Source organism: Topomyia yanbarensis, chromosome 1 (genome assembly GCF_030247195.1).
Source record: "Topomyia yanbarensis strain Yona2022 chromosome 1, ASM3024719v1, whole genome shotgun sequence".
In the NCBI taxonomy this organism is placed as follows: domain Eukaryota; kingdom Metazoa; phylum Arthropoda; class Insecta; order Diptera; family Culicidae; genus Topomyia; species Topomyia yanbarensis.
The window spans coordinates 67,414,429-67,441,654 of NC_080670.1; the positions used below are offsets into that span (position 1 = coordinate 67,414,429).

At 36.5% G+C, this 27,226-nt stretch overlaps 1 protein-coding gene across 1 annotated transcript; it reads right to left on the reverse strand.

Annotated features, from left to right (window-relative positions):
• Positions 1-2,516: 2,516 nt before the first annotated feature.
• Positions 2,517-12,532, reverse strand: LOC131677853 (general odorant-binding protein 83a-like). Its single transcript, XM_058957919.1, has 4 exons — positions 12,374-12,532; positions 12,189-12,264; positions 3,052-3,308; positions 2,517-2,847 (listed from the first exon to the last, which is right to left on the reverse strand). Exons 1-4 carry the CDS (start codon positions 12,455-12,457, stop codon positions 2,830-2,832), a joined length of 435 nt encoding a protein of 144 aa, XP_058813902.1. The 5' UTR covers positions 12,458-12,532; the 3' UTR covers positions 2,517-2,829.
• Positions 12,533-27,226: the final 14,694 nt, after the last annotated feature.

Sequence of the window (27,226 nt, forward strand, 5' to 3'; positions counted from 1 at the left end):
TAAACCGGTGTATGAAGCTCTTTCGTACGAGCACTTACTGCAACGGTGCACCGGTGGGAACATGCAAAATTCTCATGAGTCATTCAACTCTGGACTTTCTGGAAACTGGCTCCTGAAAATTTCGTTTATACTGCGGCCAGCAAACTGTTTAATTCGCCACATACATTGCCGTCAATGTGTTCATCGAAGGCTGGTCTAGTGTGCTGAAAGTAATGAACACATTGGGAATTTCCGTTGGTCTGACAGCCTACAACATGAACAACTATCGAGTCACGAAGGTTGAACAGCGTTTAAGCAGCGCCGCAAGAGTAGTGATCGTTGCTGACCGGGAACAGCGAATCCAGGAGAACCAATGGTTTGAGAAAGAAGAAGGACGCATGTATGCATCAGGAATGGCGGATAAATTGTAAGTTGATCATTTGAATTTTTTAAAACTAATCTTAACTTTTTTCTATTTTTTTTTATTTCGATTAATATGTAGTCACATTTTCTTTTTAACTTTTTAACAACATTCAATTAGCTAGAGATTACTGGGTAGGGAAAGTAAAAAGGGACAAGTCTGTCTTTACCAGGAGATATGTTGGTAGATTTGAGTGATGCGTAGTTATGCTGCATAAGCTCTACTCCTGCCAACAGAAGACAAAAGATTAACCAGTAAGATTTTAAGCCTGTTTCTAATGACCCTGCAACTTCTAGTTATCCGATCTGTATGTTTCACATTCGTGCTCTGACTTGAGTACTAAGGCTCTATTTTTTTCCTAACCAGTAATCTCTAGATAATTGATGTCGCTAAAAACATAAAATTTTGTTCATTCTTCTCGAACGCACTTGTATTGATCAAAATTTCATGAACATTCTTCATGATTACTTTTCGGCCGTCATATTCAATCCGACATTTAAAGCTTTTCAAATATCATCTCAAATTCGTGTTCAGTGACCCTAAACATCCTTATACTCAAAGTTTCATTGATATTAATAAATATTTTACTTTTTTTAGTTCGCCATTTTGAATTTTTCAAATCTATCCTAAATTTGTGTTTGGTGACCTTAGAAACCTATAAATTCATTTATTCTTAAACAAACAGATCGAGTAAGTTAAATTGTGCACGAAAAACAGTTTTTAAACTTTTACACGCGTTTTCTCGAAACAAGATTTTATAAATCTGCGGGCATTCTCGTTTTTGAACCATTCAACTTCGCGTTTTGCCCGTCTAAAAGACAATATTCTCCGGCACTGTAACCTACAAAATGGAAATATTTTGATCATTAACGATTTTTTACAGCCGACAAAAGTGAAAAAAATCATGCGAAAAAACGAAACTTTATTTTCAAGACACCGTCATTTTGTTCCTATAATGTTCCTATAATATTTTTTCATATTGTTCAGGTTGAGGCGCCTCTATGAAATGTAATCTTCAAGACCGTTTTTGTTTTCGGCTTATAGGTGACGAATTGCGAGCTGTATCGTGCCCGCAGATGAGGTTTTCAAAACACCTTTAGCTGGTGTCGCCATTTTTGACACCTTACACTCCTTACGAAAATTTTGATTTTGTAGATGAAAACTCAAAAAAATTGCAGGATAACACACATGTCTAAGGCATTTACTTCTTCAAAAAAAACCCTTAAGAATTAGTGTTTGGTTGGCATGTTTCAAAGAATCACTAGCATGCGTTTCGTTCGGTTTGTGCAATTAATTGAATAGGGAAAATGCAATTAAGATTGAAAATGAACGAAACGTTTCCGTTTTGTAAATATTGAAATCACACCTGGTATAGTAGAGGAAGATGCAAGTCCTAAATCAAAACTATGTTCGATGTCTTAATAGTTATCTTCTATCTACTGCTTGTACCTAAGATTGGTCTCTAGCAGTCATTCATTGGTGTCATTCAAACGCATTGTTGAAGGAAAATTATCTGATTTTAATTTAGTTTTGACGTAGCTAAAAAAATTGTGACTGCCATTGAAACATCACCCTATTCAACCAATATAATTAAATCCAACGCAATTAACGCTTCAGGATTCAATGATATTGGTCTAATAGGGTGCGCGACGTTTGACATAAATACGTTAGGCATAAGTACGTTAAGAATCATGCATGTTAGGCATAATGAACGATTGGCATGATATACGTTGGGCATACCCTAACCTACATTTTGAAAAGATCCTAACACATGAACGTTTATAGATAGCTATCTAGGCTATTCAGTAAAGTTGTTTAATTGTTTTATAACTTTTTTTTATAACACTATGTAAGTATCACACATCTAACATAGTCCTGTGAACACTCTAATCACAAGAATCACCCTAATAAAACCCCGCTACAACGAAAAAATTACCAACAATACACCAAAAAAAAATTCCGAAAGCAATACAAGGCTAAATCAATCGGTTTGGGCGAAAATAGTTTTGTCCTCAATACGGTTTTGGGACCATAATTCACTGTGTGCTGTTGCAGAATTTGGAATTTATACCACCGTGTTCATTGTGAGATAGGATGTGGAATAAAACAGATCAACTTCAAAAAGCTCTCCTTGTTTCGTTATTTATTTCAACTCATTTTTTTATATCTTTTTTCTGCTTCGGGTTAGTAACTGTTATCATGTAAATTTTAATATTTCGCATAGTTAGTCACAAATTCTACGTGCAGAACCTTATAAACAATCTTAAAATAAGTTAAAAACTGAGTTAGCTCGATTCCATTTTACATTTCCAGCTGCTTCACATAATGATGTTTTTATTGTTTCCAAACTTTTTACAGTAATGGATGCACGAATGAAATACTGGAGCAGTTCGCTGAAATTTACTCAGTTTTTCTGCCGGTTTTGAAACTCAAACAAGAAAATAGTGCTGAAATGGAACAAAGGAAGAAAAAAATAATCGCTTAGCAATCGGAAGTAATTAAAGCAGTTAACTTTTTCAATTAAAACTTACTTTCGCTAAAATACACTGTTAACCCTGACTTTCTTACCGAACCGATGGCAATTTTCCCATCGGAATTCCCAGCTGTCAGGCGGCAAAATTAAGGGCGGTTAAATAATGATAATTTATTACCTTTGGATCGGCCTGCTTCCAGCACTTATGCAGCCAAAAGGCCTTCTCGCACAAATTCTCTCCTTCCGGATAGAGGCAGCGCTTGCCCATGTGCAAAGCGATATCGTGCATCGAGTTGGGAAGCGATTCGTGCAATTTCTCCAGATGCACGTTGCCATTGTCATCGACAACGCGGGCCTCGTGGAACAAACAGTTCATGTAGCATTTGAGTTTCTCGTCTTCGTGGATCTGACCGTCGCTGAACTCCTTGATGGCCTCTAGCGAGTGGGAAGTGGATTACTGTTAGATTGATACTGTTATTTTATGGACATTGGACTAATAAGAACAGTTCTAGAATATTTTTCAAACTTAGATTTCATTATTAAGTGTTTGCAGTTTTTTGCACAAAAGATGCGCGGCGAGCTGAAAAAATGAAGTATTTATCGATAAAATGCGCAGAAATCCCACATATGGCACAAACGATTCATGCTTATGAAAAAAAATTCTATGGCCACCACGAACAAAAATCACCATCCCATCACATTGAATGAAAATGTTATATTTTTGCAGGAGACGCATGGTAGTTTTCAGATAATGAAAAATACCTAAACCTGATCTGAATGTGACAGTAGAGTAGCCAAGGGGGGGGGGGGTGGTAGTTGGGGGTTAAAATGTCAAGTTAGTGGATATTAATGGTGTATATTTGAGTACTGAATTGAATAGCGTACTATAATTTCATGTACTAGGTACTAGGACTCGTCAAGTTGTGAGCTTGAATAATAAAGGAAAGTAAAATCAATGCTCGATAAATTTTTAACGGTCACCATCACATTCATTCGAAACAGCCAAATTTCAATGTTAAGTAATATTGAGAATTTCAAATGTCTCCAGCAAAGTTTTCGAAAATGCTATTTCAAACAACTTTGTCGACTATTCAGAGTATCGAAATATAGTAGTAGAAAACCTTTACAGCAAGCTATTCTGTATTTGATAAATCTCTTCTGCGGTTAATAAACAATAAATTCACACTGCATTCAAGGTATGAGTCTCCGAAGCATACAAAAAAGATATATTTAAAAAAATTAGCTTTAAAAAAATCACAAATATTAAACGAACAAGGGGTTTGCCCAGACACACAAAGAGTGTTTCCGTTTTTTGAAACTTCGGCGCTAGCTTAGTCCTCTCACTAAGTTAGTGTCATATTCTGATGAGGTGAAGTCAAAACGTAAATTCCATAACTAATTTAGTTATAGGTTTTGTGTTCTCAACTCGCAATGATTGTTTTAAACAATTTTCTCCATAGTGCAGAAAAAATAGTTTTTACCTAAATTTTTCTTCACTAAGGAGAAATATAGCATGTTCATTTATATCTCGATATGCTGCATTCATTAAGCCTTCATATTTTGAACAAAATTGATTGAAATGACATTATCAACAACTTTACTGAAGGTACAGCGTCTCTTACTATTTTTGAAGAGTTAATTTTCCATAATTACCTCTACGAGAATTAATCACTAAAATTATTATATCAAAGTATGCGCTGTTTTATAATGGAAAACTTTTAGAAGTTGTTAAACCTTCAAAGACAAGTATTATTAAATTAGGTGATCTTGAACGCTAAAAATTTTTCGAACATTTATCCCACTTTAAGAGATCGCAATCTTTGACTTCATTGACATATTATACAAGAAAATAATCTATAGAGGTTTGAAAACTGTTTCATGCTGAATCTTCTAGTTTGTCGACTGCAATAACATCTGTTAAATACTTATGTTTCAGAAATTTAAATAATTTATCAAACTCGTACTAAATTTTAGCATTTTTCGAAAAATTTACCATTTTCATTAAAGCCCCCTCCAAACCAAATTTCGGGCTACGTCACTGGAATGTGATCAAAGAGGCTTGTACTACTCGTAGAGTGAGATTTGAAACAAAGGAAATTTGGGTGAAGTGAATTGATCAAAGTTTTGTACGTTATAATGCATCATTTCAATTCATTTCATTGTTATAATGCATCATTCAAATTTCATTTCTATGCAAAAATATCAACAAGCGACTCGGTGGCGAAGCTTTTTGTAGGACGTCTCTGTAAAAAACACGATTTGCGGTGTTAACTTCCATTCAAAAACTACTTAAGCGATTTATTTCAAACTTTGCATATATACATTCTATGTAGTTTGGTATCAGAGATATGGGTGATTTTGTCAAAAAGCTACGTGCTTTAGATACCAGGTGTATAAGCTTAAATCCGCTGTTTGCTCATAGATGGCGTTACTGAGCGTATTTAGCTACCATAGAAATATCATACTGTTTTGTTGGAGTTCGACACCTGTTTGCTTTGACCATTGCACATCATCAGTGATCATATGCCAACTTACATTTTCCCTTGCGTAATCAGGTCTAAGTTTGTGTCACAAAAAGGGCATATGCGGGAAGCTCAAATTTTTTGCTTCAATTTGAAGAAATCGTCTGTCTAACCGCATCGAATGCTTGTAGAGGCTTATAGTGGCAGTGCGTTATCGGAAAATACAAAAAAAAATTAATTTTAAAAAATATTAAAAAACAATTAAATAAAACTAAAACTGCAAATGTTCACCGCTACGACCAATAACTAATCAAATCGCGCCGTGCTTTGCGTGAAAATGGCCAAGTTATCAACAAAGACAGGAGAATCCCCCATTGCACAAGTCAAAAATTGGTACAAAAGTACTTTTTTGACTAAATAACAGCGGATTCATTTTATTTATTTTCGTCAAGCATATGTAGACTACATAAAATGGTACTACAATATTTGCTTATATATTATAGGGGAGACCGGGGCTAGTAAGCGGTGTTTTCAGTTTTCGCAAAATAGAACACGCGGCATGAAAGAGCAGACTGTTGGCAACATCTCCGATTGTTTTTAAAGTGTTTGATGCATTGTCTCCACTTTTAGAGACAAAAATATGTGACGCGGAAAACCCGCCAACTTACCCCGGTACTGTAATGTTCCACAAATGTGAGCTTGGAGTCTAAGATAAGTCTCGTACAATTTTGCATTTTTCTACTGGTTGGTTTCCTAAGCGTATGTCTATGGGAATATTTGACGTTTTTCTGCTGAAGGTTATTGTGTTACAGACTTTTGCTACACCATGTGTGGAATAGGTTGATTTCGTTTTGGAATACTTCAGCGTCTTTGACATTTGTTATTTCCATGAAAAGTTTTATGTCGCCTGCATATATAAGCACTTTTGGATGTTTGAGTATAAAGGTAATGTCATTTACGTACAAAATAAAAAGAAAAGGGCCTAAGTGGAAACCCTGGGGTACGCCGGAGGTGACACGAATTGGTTCAGAGAGTATATTCAGAATGCGAACTGTTTGTTCGCGTTTCGTTAAGTATGATTCGAGCCATTTCAAGAGTTTATTTCCATGCCATATTTGTGCAGCTTGAAGAGTAATAAAGGTATGTCAATACGGTCGAATGCTTTACTAAAGTCTGCGTAGAGAGTTTCAACATGGTTGCCATTGTCCATTGCATTTACAGTGAATGTTACAAATTCTAAAAGGTTTGATGTTGTTGAGCGGCCTTTATAAAAGCCATGCTGTTTGCTTGTTATTTGATTTTTGATTTGCTGAAATATTTTGTCATCTACTAGTTTTTCGAATAATTTTGGAATGCATGAGATAATGGCAATCCCTCGATGGTTTCTAATGTCCGATTTAGCGCCTGATTTAAAATTTGGCACTAATAAGGATGATTTCCATATTTCTGGGAATGTTTCATTTTTCAGTGATTTGTTGCAAATATGTAGTAATGGTAGAGTAAGTTATGCTAGATTTTATTTAAAATATTGGGGCGATTCCGTCAGGTCCAGGTCCTTTTTATGCGTCTAGGTTTTTTAGTGCAGTGGTAATTTCGTGTTCAGATAGTTCGTGGACGGAAATGTCATTTGAAAATTCAGGTATAAATGAAAAGTAGTCGCGGTCTGTTTCGGAATACGAAGTAAACACTTCTTGAAAGAATTTTCCAAATAAATTGCAGATTTCAGTACTGTTAGTACCTACATGTCCGTCAAAATGCATTTGGGATGGAAAGTTGATACTTTTCAATTTCGTTTTCACGTAAGTGAAGAAATTCTTTGGACAAGTCTTGATTTCATTCTCGATTTTACGATTCTATTCATATCTTTCACTGGGTTCTTTTTTGTAAATTTTGTGTGCCTTTTGATTTTTTTTTATTTTTTAGGTTTGTCAGATGTTGGTTGAACCACACAGGCTGTTGACCTCCATGAGTTGTTCTTCTTCTTTTTACGGGTACCGTTTCAGAGATAAAATTCGTTACAATTAAATAGAATTTAGTCACTGATTTCTTTAACACTTCCTTCTATACTCAATACAGTTTGCCAAATTATTCTTCATAGTGTACGTTTCACTTCTTCAAAGTCGGTTTTATGGTATTCCAACACTTCCTCGTACTCTAAGTCGTTCGGGGAAGAGTTTTGTGGGCATTTTCAGGAGGAAAATACACAAAAGAGAATATGTGTAATTCTCCTGATATTACTGCTTTTGCCCAAATACGTTCAAATTCTATATGTTTTGTGGTTTCTATTTCTTCTGAAGAAAAGTTTGCATTTATGGCTATGAGGATACCTCCTCCAGACTTTTTCTGACAAAGAGACAAATTAAGGTGACAAAAATTGCTTCGCCTTGCGCTTTCATCCCAGCTAGTTTCTGTTCCAATAATTATATTAAAAGAGGTTGAAATTATTTTTTTATTGATTTCTTTTAATTTTCACTGGGCTTTTCATTCGATTAAAAGTTTGGCAATAGACTAAAATTTCAATCGAATTCTGTTGGAGATGCAAAGAAGTTTTGGAATATTTAAATTACTTACATTTACATTGTCTTACTCTGTAGAGGGCGTCGTTACGTCCGAAAATTCGACGTTCCAAATTTAAGCTTATACACCTGGTAATAAAGCAATTTTATAAGCACCTTACACACCTGGTAATAAAGAAATTGTTTCCACATCGTTAGTAAATTCTTCATCAGTCGTACTCAACCAAATGTGCCTAATATATTGATTGATTTTATGGAAGATTGTATGAGGAATAGCGAAATAAATTGCTTTTTTCGTTTTCAAAGATGGCCGCCTTTCGAAGCATTCTCAGTCGTGTAGTTTAGTCACCTTATATGAAAAAGCATGAAGAACGAATAGTCCTTCTAAAAGCAAATTTTTGTATACGTAAGGCTGGACAGTATTCTCTTTTCCATCATAAAACACACGTTGCATGCTAATCAACATTCAAACATTGACAAAGCGTCGAGACTGTGTCATAAATAAACGATGTTGTTTCGCAATGCATTGATTCCGAAGATCTTTAGTCAATACAAATTTTGTATGCTCCTTCCCGTTAATTACGTAATCATTAATATGTTCGCGGTACATCGACAACGAACTAATTTCGCCACGTTCGAACCTCTAAATCAAAAGATGACTATTTCTAATTAGTAAGATTGTGAAAGAATGGACCTAAATAGGCATCGAGGAAAACTGACAAAGTATTACAAAACATGGAAAACCATAGTATATAGATTTCCGAATAAATAAGTAAAAGATGAAAATGGACTCCTCATACGGCTAACATAGTTAACACTAATTTCTATTATTTTCATGTTTTTATTAAAACTGTGAGTTGTACGGGCATGACAAAGCGTAAGATTATGTAATGAGTATGTATGATGCAAATAGTTCGAATGCGCAGTTTAATGAAAAAATAATGTTTTATTTTATAATTTAATTTAATTAATTGCATCGATATTACTAAGTAATATTTTCAAGCATCATTGCTTTAACATCATTCTAATTAGTTAGAGTAGAATTGCAGATGTTCTGAATTTCCTGCTAGAATGACTCATTTAATTATAAGTTACAGGTAAATTCCATAACTAATTTAATTATAGGTTTTGTGCCCATACCACGCAAAAGTGATTTTACTTAATTTCTTGACATAGTGGAGAAAAATTGGTTTTCACCGTATGTTTTCTCCTTAGGGAGAAATAGAGCATTATCCCGATCAGAAGAGCATAACAAAACAATAACACTATTATAACTATAGTTGATATTTATAACAACTGGAGTTATATTCAGATTACTGAATAGAAAGTGGATTGCGGACAGTTTTCAACACTATCAATATTATAACATAATCTATTATGAGACCATCAATTTATGAATTGATCGTTTGTTACTAGGTCACTGTCAGTTATATCTAATACAGTTCTCTTACAGAGGACGTGTATACTTTTGGAAAAAAATATATCTCATTTAGTTTTAACTTCGATAAAATCATATCAAATTTTGTTACAATTTTGTTATCATTAGCCAGGTTTTTGTTTTATTTTTTGTTATTTTAACAACTAACCAGCCGGATTTATAAGGCTCTGCTTCAAAATATTTTTGAAATAAATAACTCCAGGTGTTATAATTCAGTTATGCCCTTTTGATCGGGATGCTTGTTGCAGATGCTTGCTAAACCAAACCAAGTTTCGATTTCACTAGTTTCCATCAGCTTTAGGGGGGCTGAGGGTTTTTCAGCGCGAAAAAAACACTTTGTTGTGATTTTTTTAGAACTTTGCGTGAAGCGAATTGATCATAACTTGTAACAGTGTATCATTTCAATAACATGCTGTAATTTTTCTGTTCGAAGTGATTGCTCAAATCTCCTACAATATATGGACTTCCATATTGATCATAGTAGTCTTCGATTTCATCCCTGTTCAAGAATACCTTATACCACAACCAATTACGGGTATAATGAATCATTTGCTAGCATGTGTTGTCTATTCAATCGTTGTTCTAATGTCTTTGATTTCCACTTGTCCCGAGATGTTGTACAGCGATTGTTCCATGAGAGGGTCTCATGTCAATAATAATATCAGTGTTATTTTGTAAGCGTGAATATTGTACTCGCAGTATTAGTTATAGTGATGATTTTTCATTTATCTTCGTTATGTTGGTATATTATTGAAAGCTGACAAAACCTATCAATTTAAACTGTCTTTGGCTACGTTTTCTACGCAATTGGACTATTGTAAATATTCTAGAAGCATTGTATTGAGCATTGGAAGCTAAAAACTAAGCAGTTTCTAGCACTGCGAGGGAAGCCTATCTTTATGATAAAAAGGCTTTACGTATTTCTGGATCCCATTGTTTTCAAGGCAAAATAGTTTTGAAACCCTACATGCACTAGAAAAAAGTTGGACATGAAAGGGTTAACTTAAAAGAGGACAACCTTCAAACATTCCAGAACTTCGCCATGCTAAAGAGGAGCGATTTCATTATTTTTGTCAATAATAATATTTTTCCTGGTTATAAAGAAACCTATATCATAAATATACCTCAGTTTTGCCATTTCTTTTTAGAAATTAAATGTTTCGTCTTAAAAAATCCCAGTGACCTCGACTTGGATTAAACTAAGACAAGTTGGGGTAAACAGCAGTCAGACTTATTAGTTAACCACAGGCGCTGTCTATAAAACATGAGTAGATAGACTGTTTTTAATTGAAATGTAACATTTAATTCAGTCTTCCTAAGCCGATCACAGTAGACGTGTGAACGAAACGTCTTTTGCATTATTTAACAATATCTCAAAAAAAAAAAATACAAAAAAGGAAGAATATTTTAAAAAGCCGTTATTTCTATTCCTACAGCGTGGATGGACCATGAATTAACCTCAAGGAGATATGCGCGCTTAGAACCAACATTATATAGATTGATTCCAAAGGTGGCAAGATTCGGCGAAGGGGAATGTTCATTGGAAGAGAATATGGGACATTCTCTGAAGTTAGATGTCGATGCCGTCACATCAGGAAAGTTGCACTGCTCACAATCAAGAAGTTCTAAACAAATCTAAACGGGACAATGTTATTGTATACTATTATAGCGCCCGTACTCATTTCATTTGACGTTAAAGTTTGTTATTCGCATTTTTTTATCTTAACGTCAATATCGCGATCACGGTGGCTGTCATATGTTGATCAGAAAAATTCGAAACGTTAAACCCAACTTATCAACAACTGTCAAATGGTGTACTTGACTACTACTCCTTAGCAAATACATTTGCATTTTCAGTTAGTTCAGATCGAAGCAAAATGCATTATTTCTTATAGATTGGAAATGATTCAGCTTTAGAGTAATGAGAAGAGAACTCCTAAAAAAATAACCACAATACGAAAGAACAGCAGTCAAAATATACAACAAGTACTTTTTTCTACATTTCATCAGTATTGTGAGAATTTGGTGTGATACTTTGCTTTATTTTAGTTCAGGTTGAACATGTGAATACCGTACTTTTGAAAATAAACAAGAAATAGGAAATTTCACGCTTTATATTTGCCACGCCACCTCAAACTCATTACGAAATGCAAAGTTTTTTTCTGGTCAAGATAACGTTCAAACGGTGGATGGTACAGCCGGCCTATTTCAACATTCCCCCTTGGCCAAATCCTCAAGCAAGGTCACGCAACTATGAAGCTCAGATTTCAACATGTTAATTCTGTTACTGTTACATTTTGCAACTGCTATTAAGAGAAACGCCACGTAATATCTTTTATTTATAACCTCAAATGCCATGTTATCTTTCCTATAGCCATTACAATATGCCTCTTTTTAGAAATCTTAGATTAAAACGCGAATCTTCTCTGTGATATGCTGCTTATCATTTTAATCGCTAGTAACTCTACCGCAGGGTGTCAGGGATTTTACTTTTTTGGAAATCCTGCGCATGGCAGTGTCACATGCCAATATATTTCCAGATCAATTCAAATCATCTTGCATATATAATGACGCCAGGTGGTGGTTTGTCCCACACAAATTTAAAAATGACAGTTCCGAGCGAACCCAGAGATACTTTGATCTAAAAACGAAATCGGCATTAGAGTGGCATAGATAACCATGCTACTATCCATCTATTTACACCTGTTCAATGAATAGTGCCCAGAGGCCCCGAGTGACCTTAAGACGGTCATGCGTAAACACTCTACGGTCATCATCGGCACAAGTAACCGCAATGTTTCGAACCTCCACATTAGCAAATCGAATCTAACCCAAAAAGTTGGCAATGGCTACTCGGCGTTTCAGAGTTTAACTAAGAGATATAACAAAGTCAACTCACCATCGGTCACTCCAGTCTTTTTGACACAGATATCGTGGATTGGCTTCATCGCATCAAGCAGTTCTGGTGGAGGATACTGATGAAAAAAACTTTATCTTTAACAACATTTTGGATGACTAAATTCAGCAAAATGCATGAACAATTGCGAGGTTAATTTATGTTTTACTAATTAATTCATGACACACCTCAGCATCTCGTCTCGGTGTGACGTCCGCTAGCACCATAGCTACGTTGATAACACTCACTACACAAAGGATGAAACGGCTCATCGTCCCCAATCAATAAATCAACAAATGAGCAAACACTATGTACCAATCGGAAGATTAACCGCAACTGAAATCAAGCCACTGGGCGGGTGATATTTATTTTGAAAAGTCCTCCACCCACTACATTGCAACCCTTTTTTATGCATTGTCATAATTCGAGCTAAATGAGCTTACAGCCAAGGAAACAAAGTAGCGAAAAACGCCGCGAAGCAGCTGCAGAGGAGTTGAAAATACGAGGCAAATTAAACAGAGATAACATAAACACGATGACAATGTTCTACCGGATTGGTGCGGTATTTGTTTGGCTGTGTTCTGCTGACTAATTGCTATGTTCTGCACCGAGAGCTGCTGATGCCTGTTTGCGACGAGCAGAGGCGTAAATGAGAAAAAGATTAAAACCGAATTGAAAACCTAGAGGGAACTACGCCGTAATTATGTAATTCAATTTTTACAGTCTCATTCTACGTTGAGTAGCTTCTGTGCTGTTCTTGATCAAGCTGCAGCGGAATACGGCCATCTGGTAAATGTTTCAGTCTTGGCACTGTTCGGTCACATCAGCCACTGTTTCACTTGATTTCCCGAGAAAATTTTCGAATCGTTCTCTACGGGTAAAGTTTTGCAGCAAGAGAATGGGTAGGAAAGATGTGTTCGAACTTTAATTAAAAAAAGTTCATCATCAATTAACTGGAGAGAGGATTTATAGTCTCAGTGTTGCACTGCACGAAACTAACATTTAGACGCTCGAAAAGACGAAACAAGCACTCATGGAATACAAAGCAAGATTGACAAATTAATTGTCGGATAATTGCAGTTGCAATGAGAAATATACATTTTATATGAGAATTTTCTTATTAACTGTAAAGATAGAATGCAACGAATACTGAACGTATTTTTCATCTTTTGAAATTAGAATTCAGTGCAGGCAGAACCAGTGGCGGCGCGAGGTGTTTTGCCGCTCGGGGCAAAAAATTAAATGTGCCGCCCCTTTTATAATGAATTTTTAAAAGAGTTAGATTTTGTCCCACCTATTCATATAGGTAATATGATAAAAGTATTTGAAAATGTCTACATGAAAACTACGACTCCGCTCACATGTTCGCGCCGCGCTATTGGTAGATCCTCTATAAAATATAAGATATCAGTTATAATTACCCTAAATATAAAATCAAAGTATGAAATTTAAGTGCAACAATAATTAATTTTAATATTATATAAAGACAAAAAATCGCGAAGTTACTAAAAAGTTTCTATTGAATACATCACATTTTTTTTTAAAAATTAACGTGTTTTCAAAACTTACATATTTAAAAACACTTATCAAAGAAAGGGACAAATCATTTTAAAATATAATTCTTGTGAATTACTGGCGATCAACTGTCTTTTTTTAAATTCTCTAGCTCAACGATCAGAGAAACTTTAAATACCTTTAACCCCATTAAACCCATTTCTATCTCTAACTATAGGTTTTGGCTAAAGCAAAACTAGCTTATAAAATTTATTATTGAGATTATTAAATTTCATTTGAGCACTACCATATATACGTATTATTCGTAGAACTGAAGTAAGTGCAATTTCTCTGGCTAGATCCCGCTGGAGCCGTGCTGCCAAGGACAGTTTCTGTTAAGGGCGTAACATAAATTTTTGATAAATTTATGATGACTCGAATTATTATTGAAAACTGATAAAGCCTATCAATTTAGGCTGTATTCGACTACTTCTTCCATACGATTTGATTATTGTAAATATTGTAGGGGAATTGTATTGAGCATCGGATGGTAAATTTTGAGTAGCTTGCAGCACTGCGAAAGAAGAACCTAAATCAGATTTTTCATGCTCCTTCATCCCCACAGTTGTTTTGGAGCCATATATGCACCAGGGAAATGTCGGACCAGAATGGGTTAATGTATATTATATAAATATTAACTTTTCATACTAAATTATCACAATGTTCACTTTCTTCTTACCTTTGGAGTATTACAAATAACACGGTACTATAGTGATTTTGTACGTTTCAATTGACCTAGAATAGGTTGAAGATCTCATCAAATGCAATTCAAAATAATGTATAAAAATGCTGTATTCCCTCAAAATCTACACTGTTATTTTTGAACCGATTTTCAAATTCTGTGTTCTGAAAAAAAGACTTTTCCAACGGTATGCTAAGTTATGTTCATTTGGTTAAAATACTCTGCGAGTTTGGGACAACAATTTGTAAACAATCAATATTTTGCGATTTTTTGTGAACATTAGGAAAATTACTCAACATTCTTATTTTAGAGAGATATAGTTCAGCATTTAACGATCTGTTTATCTCCAAATACGGTTAAGAATGATAAAGTTAATTTTTGTTTCTCCAAATTAGATACTTACTTGCATGAACTCTTAAGGGATTAGTGAGGCATTGCGAGAACTATCGGATTCTATAATCATAGCTTCCGTTGTTTTTCCGATTTTTTGAAAATTTATATGAAACCGTCCCCTTAAAAGTTCATGCGATCAAGTTTATAATTTGGAGAAAAATAATGAATAACACTGTCATTTTTCAACTGATTGCTATGAAAAATACCGCATAATACTTTTAACACAAGAACATAACAAATGACCGCGTAACTAATTTTTTAGACCCGAGAAATAGTTTTTTGCTATAAATCAATATTTTAAGGGTATATTAATATGATCAAACGTAGGTTTGTATTGTATTTGACCAGACCTGCAACCTTTTCTGGATCACTTGAAAAGTTACATTCTTTTTTTTTTTTTCATTTTGCGGCACCGTGTAATTATTCATTATGGTACAAGAGTCGACAATTTTTTTAATAGTATTTGTAGTATTTTTAGACTAAGAACAAGGTCGCCGAATGGTGAATACTTACCAGTATTCGCCAGTTTCTAGCTCGTGCCTCAGCTCCCAAACGTCCCTCGGCTCCCAAAGGTCCCTAGGTGAAAAGGCGGCCAAGATGCGTCTGTCATATTTTCGAATTTACACAAACAAACTAACAATCGTCATCATTATCTTAGTGACCTAGTGATCGAACAATCCGGATAATCCGAATCATAATTGAATGTATTTTAGATTTGCATGTTTTTCGATCTTGGACCGCCAGTACCATGGACGCCCACCGCACGCGCATCTTCCTCAATTGTGCACAGCCAGCGAGAGCGGGGTTTGCCCCGAAGTCGACAACCTCTTCCAGGTCATAACTTTAACTGGTTTCTCTTTCGTCATTCCGCACTACAAGCCCAGTTCACTGTAGTCTGCCAAGTATACAACCACGCTGATAGCTTTCCAATGTCAGCATGATTGTATACTTGGTACATTTGCGGGGTCATGCGTCTGCGCCATTCTTCATTTTCTACTGTGCTGCCGGGTATTGAACGCAAAATTCTTCTCCCAAACAAACCGAGCACTCGATATCCTGCTTCCTACAACATCCATGCCTCATGGCAGTACAGAGCGACAAGGAGTATCAGCGATTTGAATAGAGAAAATTTTGCGCGCATCCTTAGGCTGTGGGACTATAGCTGACCACGTAAACCATATTCGCAGTAGTCACATGAATTTCTCTTTCGCGGCCAACATCGTTATCATATGTCACAAGGGTTCTAAGATATATGAATTTGTGGTAGCGTACCTCATCGATTTCCACCTCGAACCCAACACGACTGCACGTTCTCTACCAACTACCATGTACCTCGTCTTGTCAGAGTTTATAGTCAGTCCGATTCTTGCAGCTTTCCTTTTGAAAGGCAACAATGCCTCTTCCACTGCTTTGCGATCAACGCCAATGATGTCGATATTGATCGCAATTCATTTCGTTTTACTGAATCGTATGTCGCCGTGCAATCCACAAACAGATAGTGAGTCCGCAAGTTGTATTCCCGGAATATATCCAGAACTTGTCGCATTTGGTCCGTCGTTGATCGTCCTTCTCGAAACCCGCTTTGATATTCGCCGACAAAGCATTCAGCCAACAGGCGCAGTTTCCTCAACAGAACACGAGCAATGTACTGGATTCTATGGTGTGGCAATGCTACATTGCTCTCTCGCTCAATTTCTGTAAATTTATTACGTAATAAATTTCGACTCCATATATTTTCCATACATCCACGTGCTTTACAGAGACAGAGCGAGAGAGCAATAGCATTGTCACACCTTAGAATCCAGTACATTGGAACACGAGGACTGCCTTGTAGGCGGCACACCGTGGGGCAGAATGCAATTTTCTACGCTCAAACCCTCTAGCGCCCTGGGTGTGTATCCTGGAGGATTAGTGTCTTCAGTAAAGGATCTTGGATGGATATGAGCATTAACAACTTCGGAATTGATCTAGATAAGTAGAAACTGATATAGATCAATCCTATCTTTTGACAGAGGCGTTCTATTAAAAAACTTTCTTCGGCAAACTTGTTTGTATTGATATTTTTTGCATATGTACCAAAGACACTTTTGCATTATAACCTATGTAGATGGCGCTACATCATGACATTAAAAAATACTCGAGAAAATGAATTTTAAATTTTTTTTATCAAAAAATCTCTGGATTAAAGTATTTTATTACAAATTTTTCGAAAATATGCAATAATAAAAAAAGTTTCTAAGAGTGATAGATATTATCACGACGTTTAAAGGGTGTTTTCATAATAAATATTAAAAAAATGTTCCACAAAATTTGTAATAACCCACTAAGCGGCTATAATTTTGTTTGTGACGAGTAGAGACCTTTAACTTTATAACCACGAAGAGAAATAAGTGGGACAAGATGGGGCTTTTTTTCTACAGGCACATAAAATAATGAAAAAATAAATAATTCAAGTGAAATAATTCTAGTTCGCTTGAAAATTCTTGAGTAATCTAAAAACAGCAAATATTTTCTTGTTTTTGAATTCAAATATGATATTTCGGACTGAGAATAAATTTATAAAGTAATTTCTAAAGAAATTTTATTCAAACGCCGGATCAGTCCCGATCCCCTACCTTTTTAAATCGCCCACAGACGCGAAAATAACGTGCATTCAAGCGTTTCACCCGCACTTCATTTTATCGAGATTAATGAAACTTGAACGATTATTACAATATTAAAATTTGATGAGCAGGAAATGCCGCCCCCTGATTTTGCCGCTCGGGGCGCTTGCCTCCTTCGCCCCCCCTTAGCGCCGCCACTGGGCAGAACTACAGTAATTGTGGCGATTTCAGTGTCACTTTAAATTGTTGTTCTACCACCTCGATCTGCTTTATTTTTCCTGTCAACCACGTTTGTGTTGGCATCGTCTCGGGATACCTCTTTTGTTCAACCAAAATGTCCTGCTAAATAGAACTTTTATATTGCACTCAGGTTCAGTATTGGAATTATGTAAAAAAGTTTTTGAATTGTTTCTTAGATCTGTTAGTAACTTGTATGAAAATTCTTTGTCAATTTTAGTGATATCCATAACACTGAACGTGAGTTTTCTGCATTTCTATTTAAATTCTCAATAATATTTAAAAACTTTGACAAAAATGTTGAACATCGTAATAACGACATGATGAAGTAGATGAAGATCATTAAATGATCCATTGATATCGTCATCTAGTAAATGTTCAAGTTGCTCTCTGTAAACAATAATAGGGGAGCCCGGAGCTAGTTGGCGGTTGGAGTAAGTTGGCGGAACTCCCTTTTCTCCTTTTCTATTAGACATAAAGCGCTGTCTCTCGTTGTGTACCTCAAGTAATGTGAAACGCATTATCCAATGTGTTTTTGTTGCGAAACATTGTGTTTTGTAGAAGCTGTGGGCGATATTGTGTTTGAGCATACTTAATTTTCTTAATTTTAAACATTTTGTGTTATTTAAGGTGGTTTTCAATCTATTCCCCGAAAGATTATATTTTTCGATAGTGCGTGAAAAGAGCTTTCAGCATCCGTATAGATATTATACCTATTCATATCCAAAAGAAATTTTTTAAATCCTTTTTTATAAAATATGCGGTTGGGGTAAGTTGGCGGTAAAGCGCACGGGGCAAGTTGGCGGTAGGTACTATTTATAGTACAAAAATAGTCATTATATATTTTTATTTCTGGAATTCACTCCAAATTAAGAGAAATTTTTTCTAGTATCTCTCGTCAATGCAGGGAACAATTATTTCAGCCAATCACCTGAAGAATTTCGAAAATTTGCTTTTGAATATGGAGTACGCGTCGAAGTCAAAATGACGGGGTATTGAGACTGAAATATAATTAAATGTGTCGAATACTATACAGTTTTATTGAAAAAGCAATCGGCACATTTCATATGGACCATTTATGTAATTGTATTTCCATTAGATTGCTTATTTTCTGGTAGTCTGCCAATTTACCCCATACATACCGCCAACTTACCTCGGGGCTGGGATAAGTTGGCGGCTTTTCTGTGTCATATATTTTTGTCTCTAGAAATGAAGACAACGCATCAAACATTTTAATAAAATTCAGAGATGTTGCCAACAGTCTACCCTTTCATGCAACGTGTTCTATTCTGCAAGATCTACCAAAATCAAAGCGGTAAAAAATGAAAACTGAAAACACCGACAACTAGCCCTGGTCTCCCTTATATGTATACCAGGCTGTTCTAAACGACCAAAGATATCGGTCTACTTCTTCTAGATATCTTCACTCTTCACTCTTCACTCTTCACTCTTCACTCTCCACTCTTCACTCTCCACTCTTCACTCTTCACTCTTCACTCTTCACTCTTCACTCTTCACTCTTCACTCTTCACTCTTTACTCTTCACTCTTCACTCTTCACTCTTCACTCTTCACTCTTCACTCTTCACTCTTCACTCTTCACTCTTCACTCTTCACTCTTCACTCTTCACTCTTCACTCTTCACTCTTCACTCTTCACTCTTCACTCTTCACTCTTCACTCTTCACTCTTCACTCTTCACTCTTCACTCTTCACTCTTCACTCTTCACTCTTCACTCTTCACTCTTCACTCTTCACTCTTCACTCTTCACTCTTCACTCTTCACTCTTCACTCTTCACTCTTCACTCTTCACTCTTCACTCTTCACTCTTCACTCTTCACTCTTCACTCTTCACTCTTCACTCTTCACTCTTCACTCTTCACTCTTCACTCTTCACTCTTCACTCTTCACTCTTCACTCTTCACTCTTCACTCTTCACTCTTCACTCTTCACTCTTCACTCTTCACTCTTCACTCTTCACTCTTCACTCTTCACTCTTCACTCTTCACTCTTCACTCTTCACTCTTCACTCTTCACTCTTCACTCTTCACTCTTCACTCTTCACTCTTCACTCTTCACTCTTCACTCTTCACTCTTCACTCTTCACTCTTCACTCTTCACTCTTCACTCTTCACTCTTCACTCTTCACTCTTCACTCTTCACTCTTCACTCTTCACTCTTCACTCTTCACTCTTCACTCTTCACTCTTCACTCTTCACTCTTCACTCTTCACTCTTCACTCTTCACTCTTCACTCTTCACTCTTCACTCTTCACTCTTCACTCTTCACTCTTCACTCTTCACTCTTCACTCTTCACTATTCACTCTTCACTCTTTACTTTTCACTCTTCACTAATGTTCAATTTTCACTCACCACTATTCACCGTTCACATTTTACTTTCGACTCTTTACACACCACTCTTCATTGTTCACACTTCATTCATAACCTTTGCTCTGATCGTGTTCAAGAATGGTGGTAAGTGTCCTCTCATGCTGACTGTCAGTTGCGATGCAAACCTTCAAGGCACCGGGAAAGTGGATGCTCCTTGAAGCGTCTAGTCATGGCCTTATCGCAATCAAGTTCATGTCTAGCAATAATTATGCGCTCGTTTCGAGCAGGCAAACAATTAGTGCTTGAGCTCTGTTATTATTATTTTTCCACACGACAACGACTGACTGCCACCGCAGTTTACTGGTTTAATTTAGGGGCGTGAGAAGTTGAATCACGCTAACCGGCAATTTTACGATGAAATTGAATCTCGTGATTTGAGTTACGGGTAAGGTAGTACACCCTCCAACGAGATAATGGATGATAGCTATCAGATGTTGGGGAAGTACCTTTTTTTGTTCTGGTTGGAATGACCCTTACAATTATTTATCGATGTTTTGCATTCGTCGTCGTCTCACACGATCTATGACGGTTTTGCCTTCCTTACAGATTCTCGTCGTTACCTTATTTTTGAATTGGAAAATCGGCTGAGTGATGTGATAAATAAGTTTTCCAATATGCTTTTGCTGCTCGAAAAAAAAACGAATAAATTTATTTTCTGTAACCTCATGCTATGTTATTTTCGATACTACACCTCAAATCAAATGAAAAATGAAACCATTCTTTGAATTTACAACAAGCGGTCATATGAAGACATATACAAAGAAGTAGCCCCAGGATTTTTGTGGAAATGCACTACGCATTCAACAATCTGCTCCGAGCATCACTCTTGTGGATAAAATAAAATATCCTCTCGTAAATTGGATGTCTCCATGAGTGCGGCTAAACGAATTATGTTTACTCCTGCTGCTAAAGGCGTGTGTCCTGATGATAATTTAATCTAACTTTACACATCCTTTTTCTTTGTCCTTTTTGTATGTATTTTGCCCCTGGATGTTTAGGAAAGACATCCTCTACCCTCAGATTGAACTGCCTCCGCATTTTAGCAGCATGCTGTCAATCGTAACGAAATGATGTTTTACCATTTTCTGAGACGTGAATGCGAATGAGCAAACCGTAAAACAAAACGTGAATGGTTCGGAATGTTGACGAGCTAAGTCAAATTTTGATGTGGTCGTGGGGGGCGGGGGTGAATTCCATTGCAGATTGATTTATCACGATTTTATTACGGATGTACCCAACGAGTTAGGACCTGAAGCTTATCAAGTAGGACGTGCTCACATAAATGATAAGGAATATTCAAATCATTGATAACTACAGTAGCGGGCATAAAAAATGCACCAAACCTCTGTTTTGCTTTCATGTCACTCTAAGTCTGTATTTAAGATACAATTTAATAGAAGTGCCATTGAAATTTATAACGGTTATCATGACTGATCTTAAGGTGTGTAATAATTCATCTGATTGTAATATATGTTCGAGTTGTGATTAAAGCAGTCATACGGTTTCAAAATCAAAGTAGACAAAAAATGCACCAAAAAGCAAAATTAACTTAAAAATTAAGTAATGTACCGTAAGTTCTTTCCAATTAAGGATTTAGTATTTAGCTGCGTAGCCATTTGATTTTATTACTGTGGCGCTGTGGGCTACCATGGAATTAACCACAGTGGAAAATCGATCAATTGATATTTCCGCCCATTCTTGCACGATGTTATGAATCCCTCCGGATTCTTAAAAGCACGAATATGAATTCTTTGCCACCCATAAGTACTCGATTGGAAGAATTGTTGTTGAGGTAGATTTTTGTTACATGTTCAGATAGACGTATTGTATATTCGTTTATTGTGACTGATTCGGGGAGGCTCAACGAACAAATTGGTATTTCAAAGAGACGCTGGTAGTTAAGTGGCAAACCTAGGGTTTAGATGGGGGAGTTACTTCTGTGGTTTTGGTACCAAACACTCAACGCGAAAAGCGACCATTGGAAAATAAATTTGAACAACAAGAATTTGAATTTTCATCATTCGAAAGTACAAATGTTCAATACCTTAATTGTCAAGTAAACAAATGTTAACCCTAGAACGTTGCACTGGGGTAAAAATGTACCCCAAGCAATGTTTGGAGCTGTATGAAGACGAGAATTGGGCATTTACCGATCTGGGATCCTAATCATAATTCAATTTACAGTTCATAGTAAGAAAAAACGCTTTCAATCCACCTAACAGTGTGATGAGACATTTCTTATAACTCTTATCACTCTCTTCGGATATTATATCGTTTGAGAACATTTAGAACTTGATGCTTCGCGATGTTTTTGATAACACATACTACATGGGATAGTGGCGGGATTCAGAGAATCGCTCAAATCAGCATAGGACAACATCAGTGCTAGAAATCTCAAACCAAATCAATGAGAAAGCGAAAAAATGGCCCATAAAATAGACATACAAACGAATTATTGCTAATGCTCTGTTAACAAAATATCTAAATTGTGGTGGGAAAACTGAATTTTCCTAAAGGGGTTATATATTGTACTGAGCCAAAAAAATCAAATTTTTTTTTGAATCGATTTGAAGTTTATACTTTACTCAAATTCCTAACGCGACTCAGAACTAAGAAATCAACGCTTTTCTTTTTCTTGAAAAGGGCGATACTAGCAGTGATACCATTCAAATAAAATCAACAGTGTTGTTGTTACTATTTACAGTTGGTATCAGCTTGATAATCATAAAAAATACGAAAAAACAGTTTCGCCTCTAAACTGCTAGCAAAAAAAAAATATCGCCCTGTTTGATGCGTAAAGAGTTAAGGGCGAAACTTTAAATAAATTAACAAAAATACAGTTTCGCCCGTTGTATTTTTTGCTGTAGTTTAGGAAAGCAATATCGTAGAATCCAAATTTTTAGGTTAATTTGTTGCGTTTCAAAGCCCTCATTCGCATGTATAAAAAAGCCTTATGTATACATTTGTAAGTATCGAGCTTTTCACAAAAAAGCGTTGAAATGAAATCGCAGCTCCTGATATCACGCTATCTCTGAAGTGCTTGCGTGCATAGTTCCAAATTTTACTTCGAAATCGACTATTTCTCAAGGTGACTTCCCAGTAGTATCCTTGATTTGAATTATTATCGCTAATCCTAATGCCAAAGAACAAATAAAAACCTCTCGAAAACGAACCGTTTGGGAAAATCATCATCATTACTGGAATTTTCATTTCCACGAAACTTTTCGATAACCTTCCGTCACTTGCGTTAATACACTGGGTACACAGCGCTCTGAAAATCTAGCGAAATCGTCTTAGGGTATCAGCGGGTCTAATTTAGAGCTATCTGCGCGGCGAGTTAAATCTGTAAAGAATACTAAAAATTAATTTCTATTCCATAATTTTCAGTCCAGCAATTTCAGAGATCGTGCCCACCGCAAGCCATGAAAAATAGACTACGTTGTGAAGCGATGGTCACTATTTATTAAAAAATCACGGTTAACCTTCAAACTACCAAGCCTTTTTCGATACACCAAAATCGACGTTCTTTTTGCCATAACTTTTTTTCTGTTTAATCGATTTTGATGCAGTTTTTTGCAAAAGAACCGGAAATTATTCCAATTTTCGAAAATGCGTTAAAAATCGTATTCGGAGCTACGACCCCGGAGTAAATCCAGATTGCAGTGGGGTATCAACTTTTGGCCATTTTCAGTTTTTCATACATATTTTCAAAACAACGCTAGAATTCAATTGCACTTCATATATTAGTAATACGAATTGGCCAGTTCCTGGGACCGGTTCCCAAAAGTGGCCATTCATGAGCTTATATTGCATATGCTTTATTATAACAGAAACACTAATTTATTTCAACAAATCTTATCAGATCGTCTACTTAGTATAGCAAGCAATTAATTCAATAAAGGTTTAATATAGATTTCTGACCAGTTCCGGGAATTCCGGAACACGGTTCCCAGGACGAAATTTATTTTTTATGATAATTGTGGAATGCGACACATCAAAAAACATCAACTCGATAATCTATGAAGAATGCAATCACATTCGAAGGCATCCGGACACATGCAGACACTTGATGACCAGTTCCGAGAATTCCGGAACACGGTTCCCGTGTCAAATTTTTTTTTTATGATAATCGTGGCATGCGGCACATCAAAAAACGTCAACTCGATGATCTATGAAGAATGCAATCATATACGAAGGTATCCGGACACATGTAGACACTTGATGACCAGTTCCGGTAATTCCGGAACCTGGTTCCCAGGTCAAATTTTATTTTTATGATAATCATAGCATGCGGCACATCAAAAAACATCAACTCGATTATCTGTGAAGAATGCAATCATATACGCAGGCATCCGTACACTTGTGGACCATTGATGACCAGTTCCGAGAATTCCGGAACACGGTTCCCGTGTCAAATTTTTTTTATGATAATCATGGCATGCGGCACATCAAAAAACGTCAACTCGATGATCTATGAAGAATGCAATCATATACGAAGGTATCCGGACACATGTAGACACTTGATGACCAGTTCCGGTAATTCCGGAACCTGGTTCCCAGGTCAAATTTTATTTTTATGATAATCATAGCACGCGGCACATCAAAAAACATCAACTCGATTATCTGTGAAGAATGCAATCTTATACGCAGGCATCCGTACACTTGTGGACCATTGATGACCAGTTCCGAGAATTCCGGAACACGGTTCCCGTGTCAAATTTTTTTTATGATAATCATGGCATGCGGCACATCAAAAAACGTCAACTCGGTGATCTATGAAGAATGCAATCATATACGAAGGTATCCGGACACATGTAGACACTTGATGACCAGTTCCGGTAATTCCGGAACCTGGTTTCCAGGTCAAATTTTATTTTTATGATAATCATAGCATGCGGCACATCAAAAAACATCAACTCGATTATCTGTGAAGAATGCAATCATATACGCAGGCATCCGTACACTTGTGGACCATTGATGACCAGTTCCGGGAATTCCGGAACACGGTTCCCGGGTCAAATTTTATTTTTATGATAATCATGGCATGCGGCACATCAAAAAACGTCAACTCGATGATCTATGAAGAATGCAATCATATACGAAGGCATCCGGATACATACGGACACTTGATGGAGAGTTTCGGGTATTCCGGAACACGGTTCCCAGGACGAATTTTATTTTTATGATAATCATGGAATGAGGCACATAAAAAACATCAACTCGAAGATCTATGAAAAATGCAATCATATTGAAGGCAACCGGACACATATGGACACTTGATGGAGAGTTCCGGGAATTCCGGAACACGGTTCCCAGGATGAATTTTATTTTTATGATAATCGTGGCATGCGGCATATCAAAAACATCAACTCGCTGATCTATGATGAATGCAATCATATACGAAGGCAACCGGATACATACGGACACTTGATGAAGAGTAACATAACCAAACAAATCAATTCGATGATTTACGAGGAAAGCAGTCATATATGAAGACATCCGGACACATGCGGTCTATTGATGTTGTGGTTCCGTGGATTCCAGAATACGGTTCTTTGGCCGATATATTTTTCTGTAAGATCTGTAATGTATTTAAAGCAAAGCCTTGATACTACACTCCGTTACGTAACTTATTTTTTTAAGTTTTACCGAAAATAGCGCGGTCGCATTTTTTTATTTTGAGCTAACGCTCTCTTGTCCAAAAGTCATCCTCATGTACATGCAGTAATTCGCACACAGTGATTGAGTGCAAATATCAACGAACCACAAAGAGATAAAATAGAATTGGATAGTCTTTTTTTACCACCACACCCCTGTCTCAACCCACATTATTGACATTTTGTTTTTTTGCGCCGGCTTTACCCTCTACTCCTATAACTATAACATCACCAATACCATGCAATGGAATAGTAAACTGCATATGCGTGATGAACGATATTTTTCCCCGTTGGTGTGGTTAAAAAAAATTATCGTTCAGCTTCTCAACCTCATCTTTACCCCATTTTTAGTGCCAATTTGATTTGCCTTTTTAGGAAAATATTTCTCAGCGATCATGATTAATGCTGAAATTTGTGGGAAGTCAAATGAGAAACTCATAAGTAAAATGTCACAGTATAAGTAACCACAAGTCGCCACAATACAGTTATTTGTCTCCGATTTTCTTATTCATACTAGACATGTTTGTAGAATGGTATTCAGGAGTGACATTAAGTTTATACGGGACATGTTGTGATAGGAGCCCAAATTTGGAGCGCTGACACACTCACATGCGTCTGCTATAATCCGCACAGGTTATGAGCAACAAAACAAATGCTTTTCTGCTCCAGAGTATTTGTTTTGTGAACTACGGTATCACAGACCATTAGCAATCGTTCCTTAACGAAAGGAAAATAAAGCGTGTTCCGGAATTCACGGAACCGGCCATCAAATGTCCGTATGTGTCTGGATGACTGCTTTCTTCGTAGATCATCGAGTAGATGTTATTTGATGAACCGCATAGCTCAACTCAAAAACAAAAAAATCGAATAAAAAAATTCGTACTGTGAACTGTGTTCCGGAATTCTCGGAACTGAGAATCATGTGTCCGGATGCCTTCATAATGCATGATAATAATGCTCATCATGGAAAACAAAATTCGACCCGGGAACCGTGTTCCGGAATTCCTGAAACCGGTCATCAAGTGTCCGCTTGTATCGATGCCTTCGTATTCTTCATAGATCATTGAGTTGATGTTTTTTGATGTGCCGTATTTCGGAATTCCCGGAACAGGCCATCAAGTGACCGTATGTGTCAGGATACCTTCGCATATAATTGCATTCTTCATAGATCTTCGACTTGACGTTTTTTGATGTGCCATGCCATGATTATCATAAAAAACGAAATTCGTCCTCGGAACTGTATTCCGGAATTCTCGGAACCGGGCATCATGTGTCCGCATGTGTACGGATGTCTTCATACATGATTGCATTCTTCATAGATCATCGAGTTGATGTTTTTTGATGTGTCACATGCCACGATCATCATAAAAATAAAATTTGACCTGGGAACACAGTTCCGGAATTCCCGGAACTGGTCATCAAGTGTCTACATGTGTACGGATGTCTTCATACATGATTGCATTCTTCATAGATCATCGAGTTGATGTTTTCTTATGTGCCGCATGCCACGATTATCATAAAAATA

Excerpts from the sequence above, each read along its gene's own strand:
- LOC131677853 (XM_058957919.1), bottom strand. The coding sequence starts at position 12,457 with ATGAGCCGTTTCATCCTTTGTGTAGTGAGTGTTATCAACGTAGCTATG. Across the intron at positions 12,265-12,373 it reads CACCGAGACGAGATGCTGAG|TATCCTCCACCAGAACTGCT; the intron begins GTGTGTCATGAA and ends TTTTTTCATCAG. Across the intron at positions 3,309-12,188 it reads AAAGACTGGAGTGACCGATG|AGGCCATCAAGGAGTTCAGC; the intron begins GTGAGTTGACTT and ends CCCACTCGCTAG.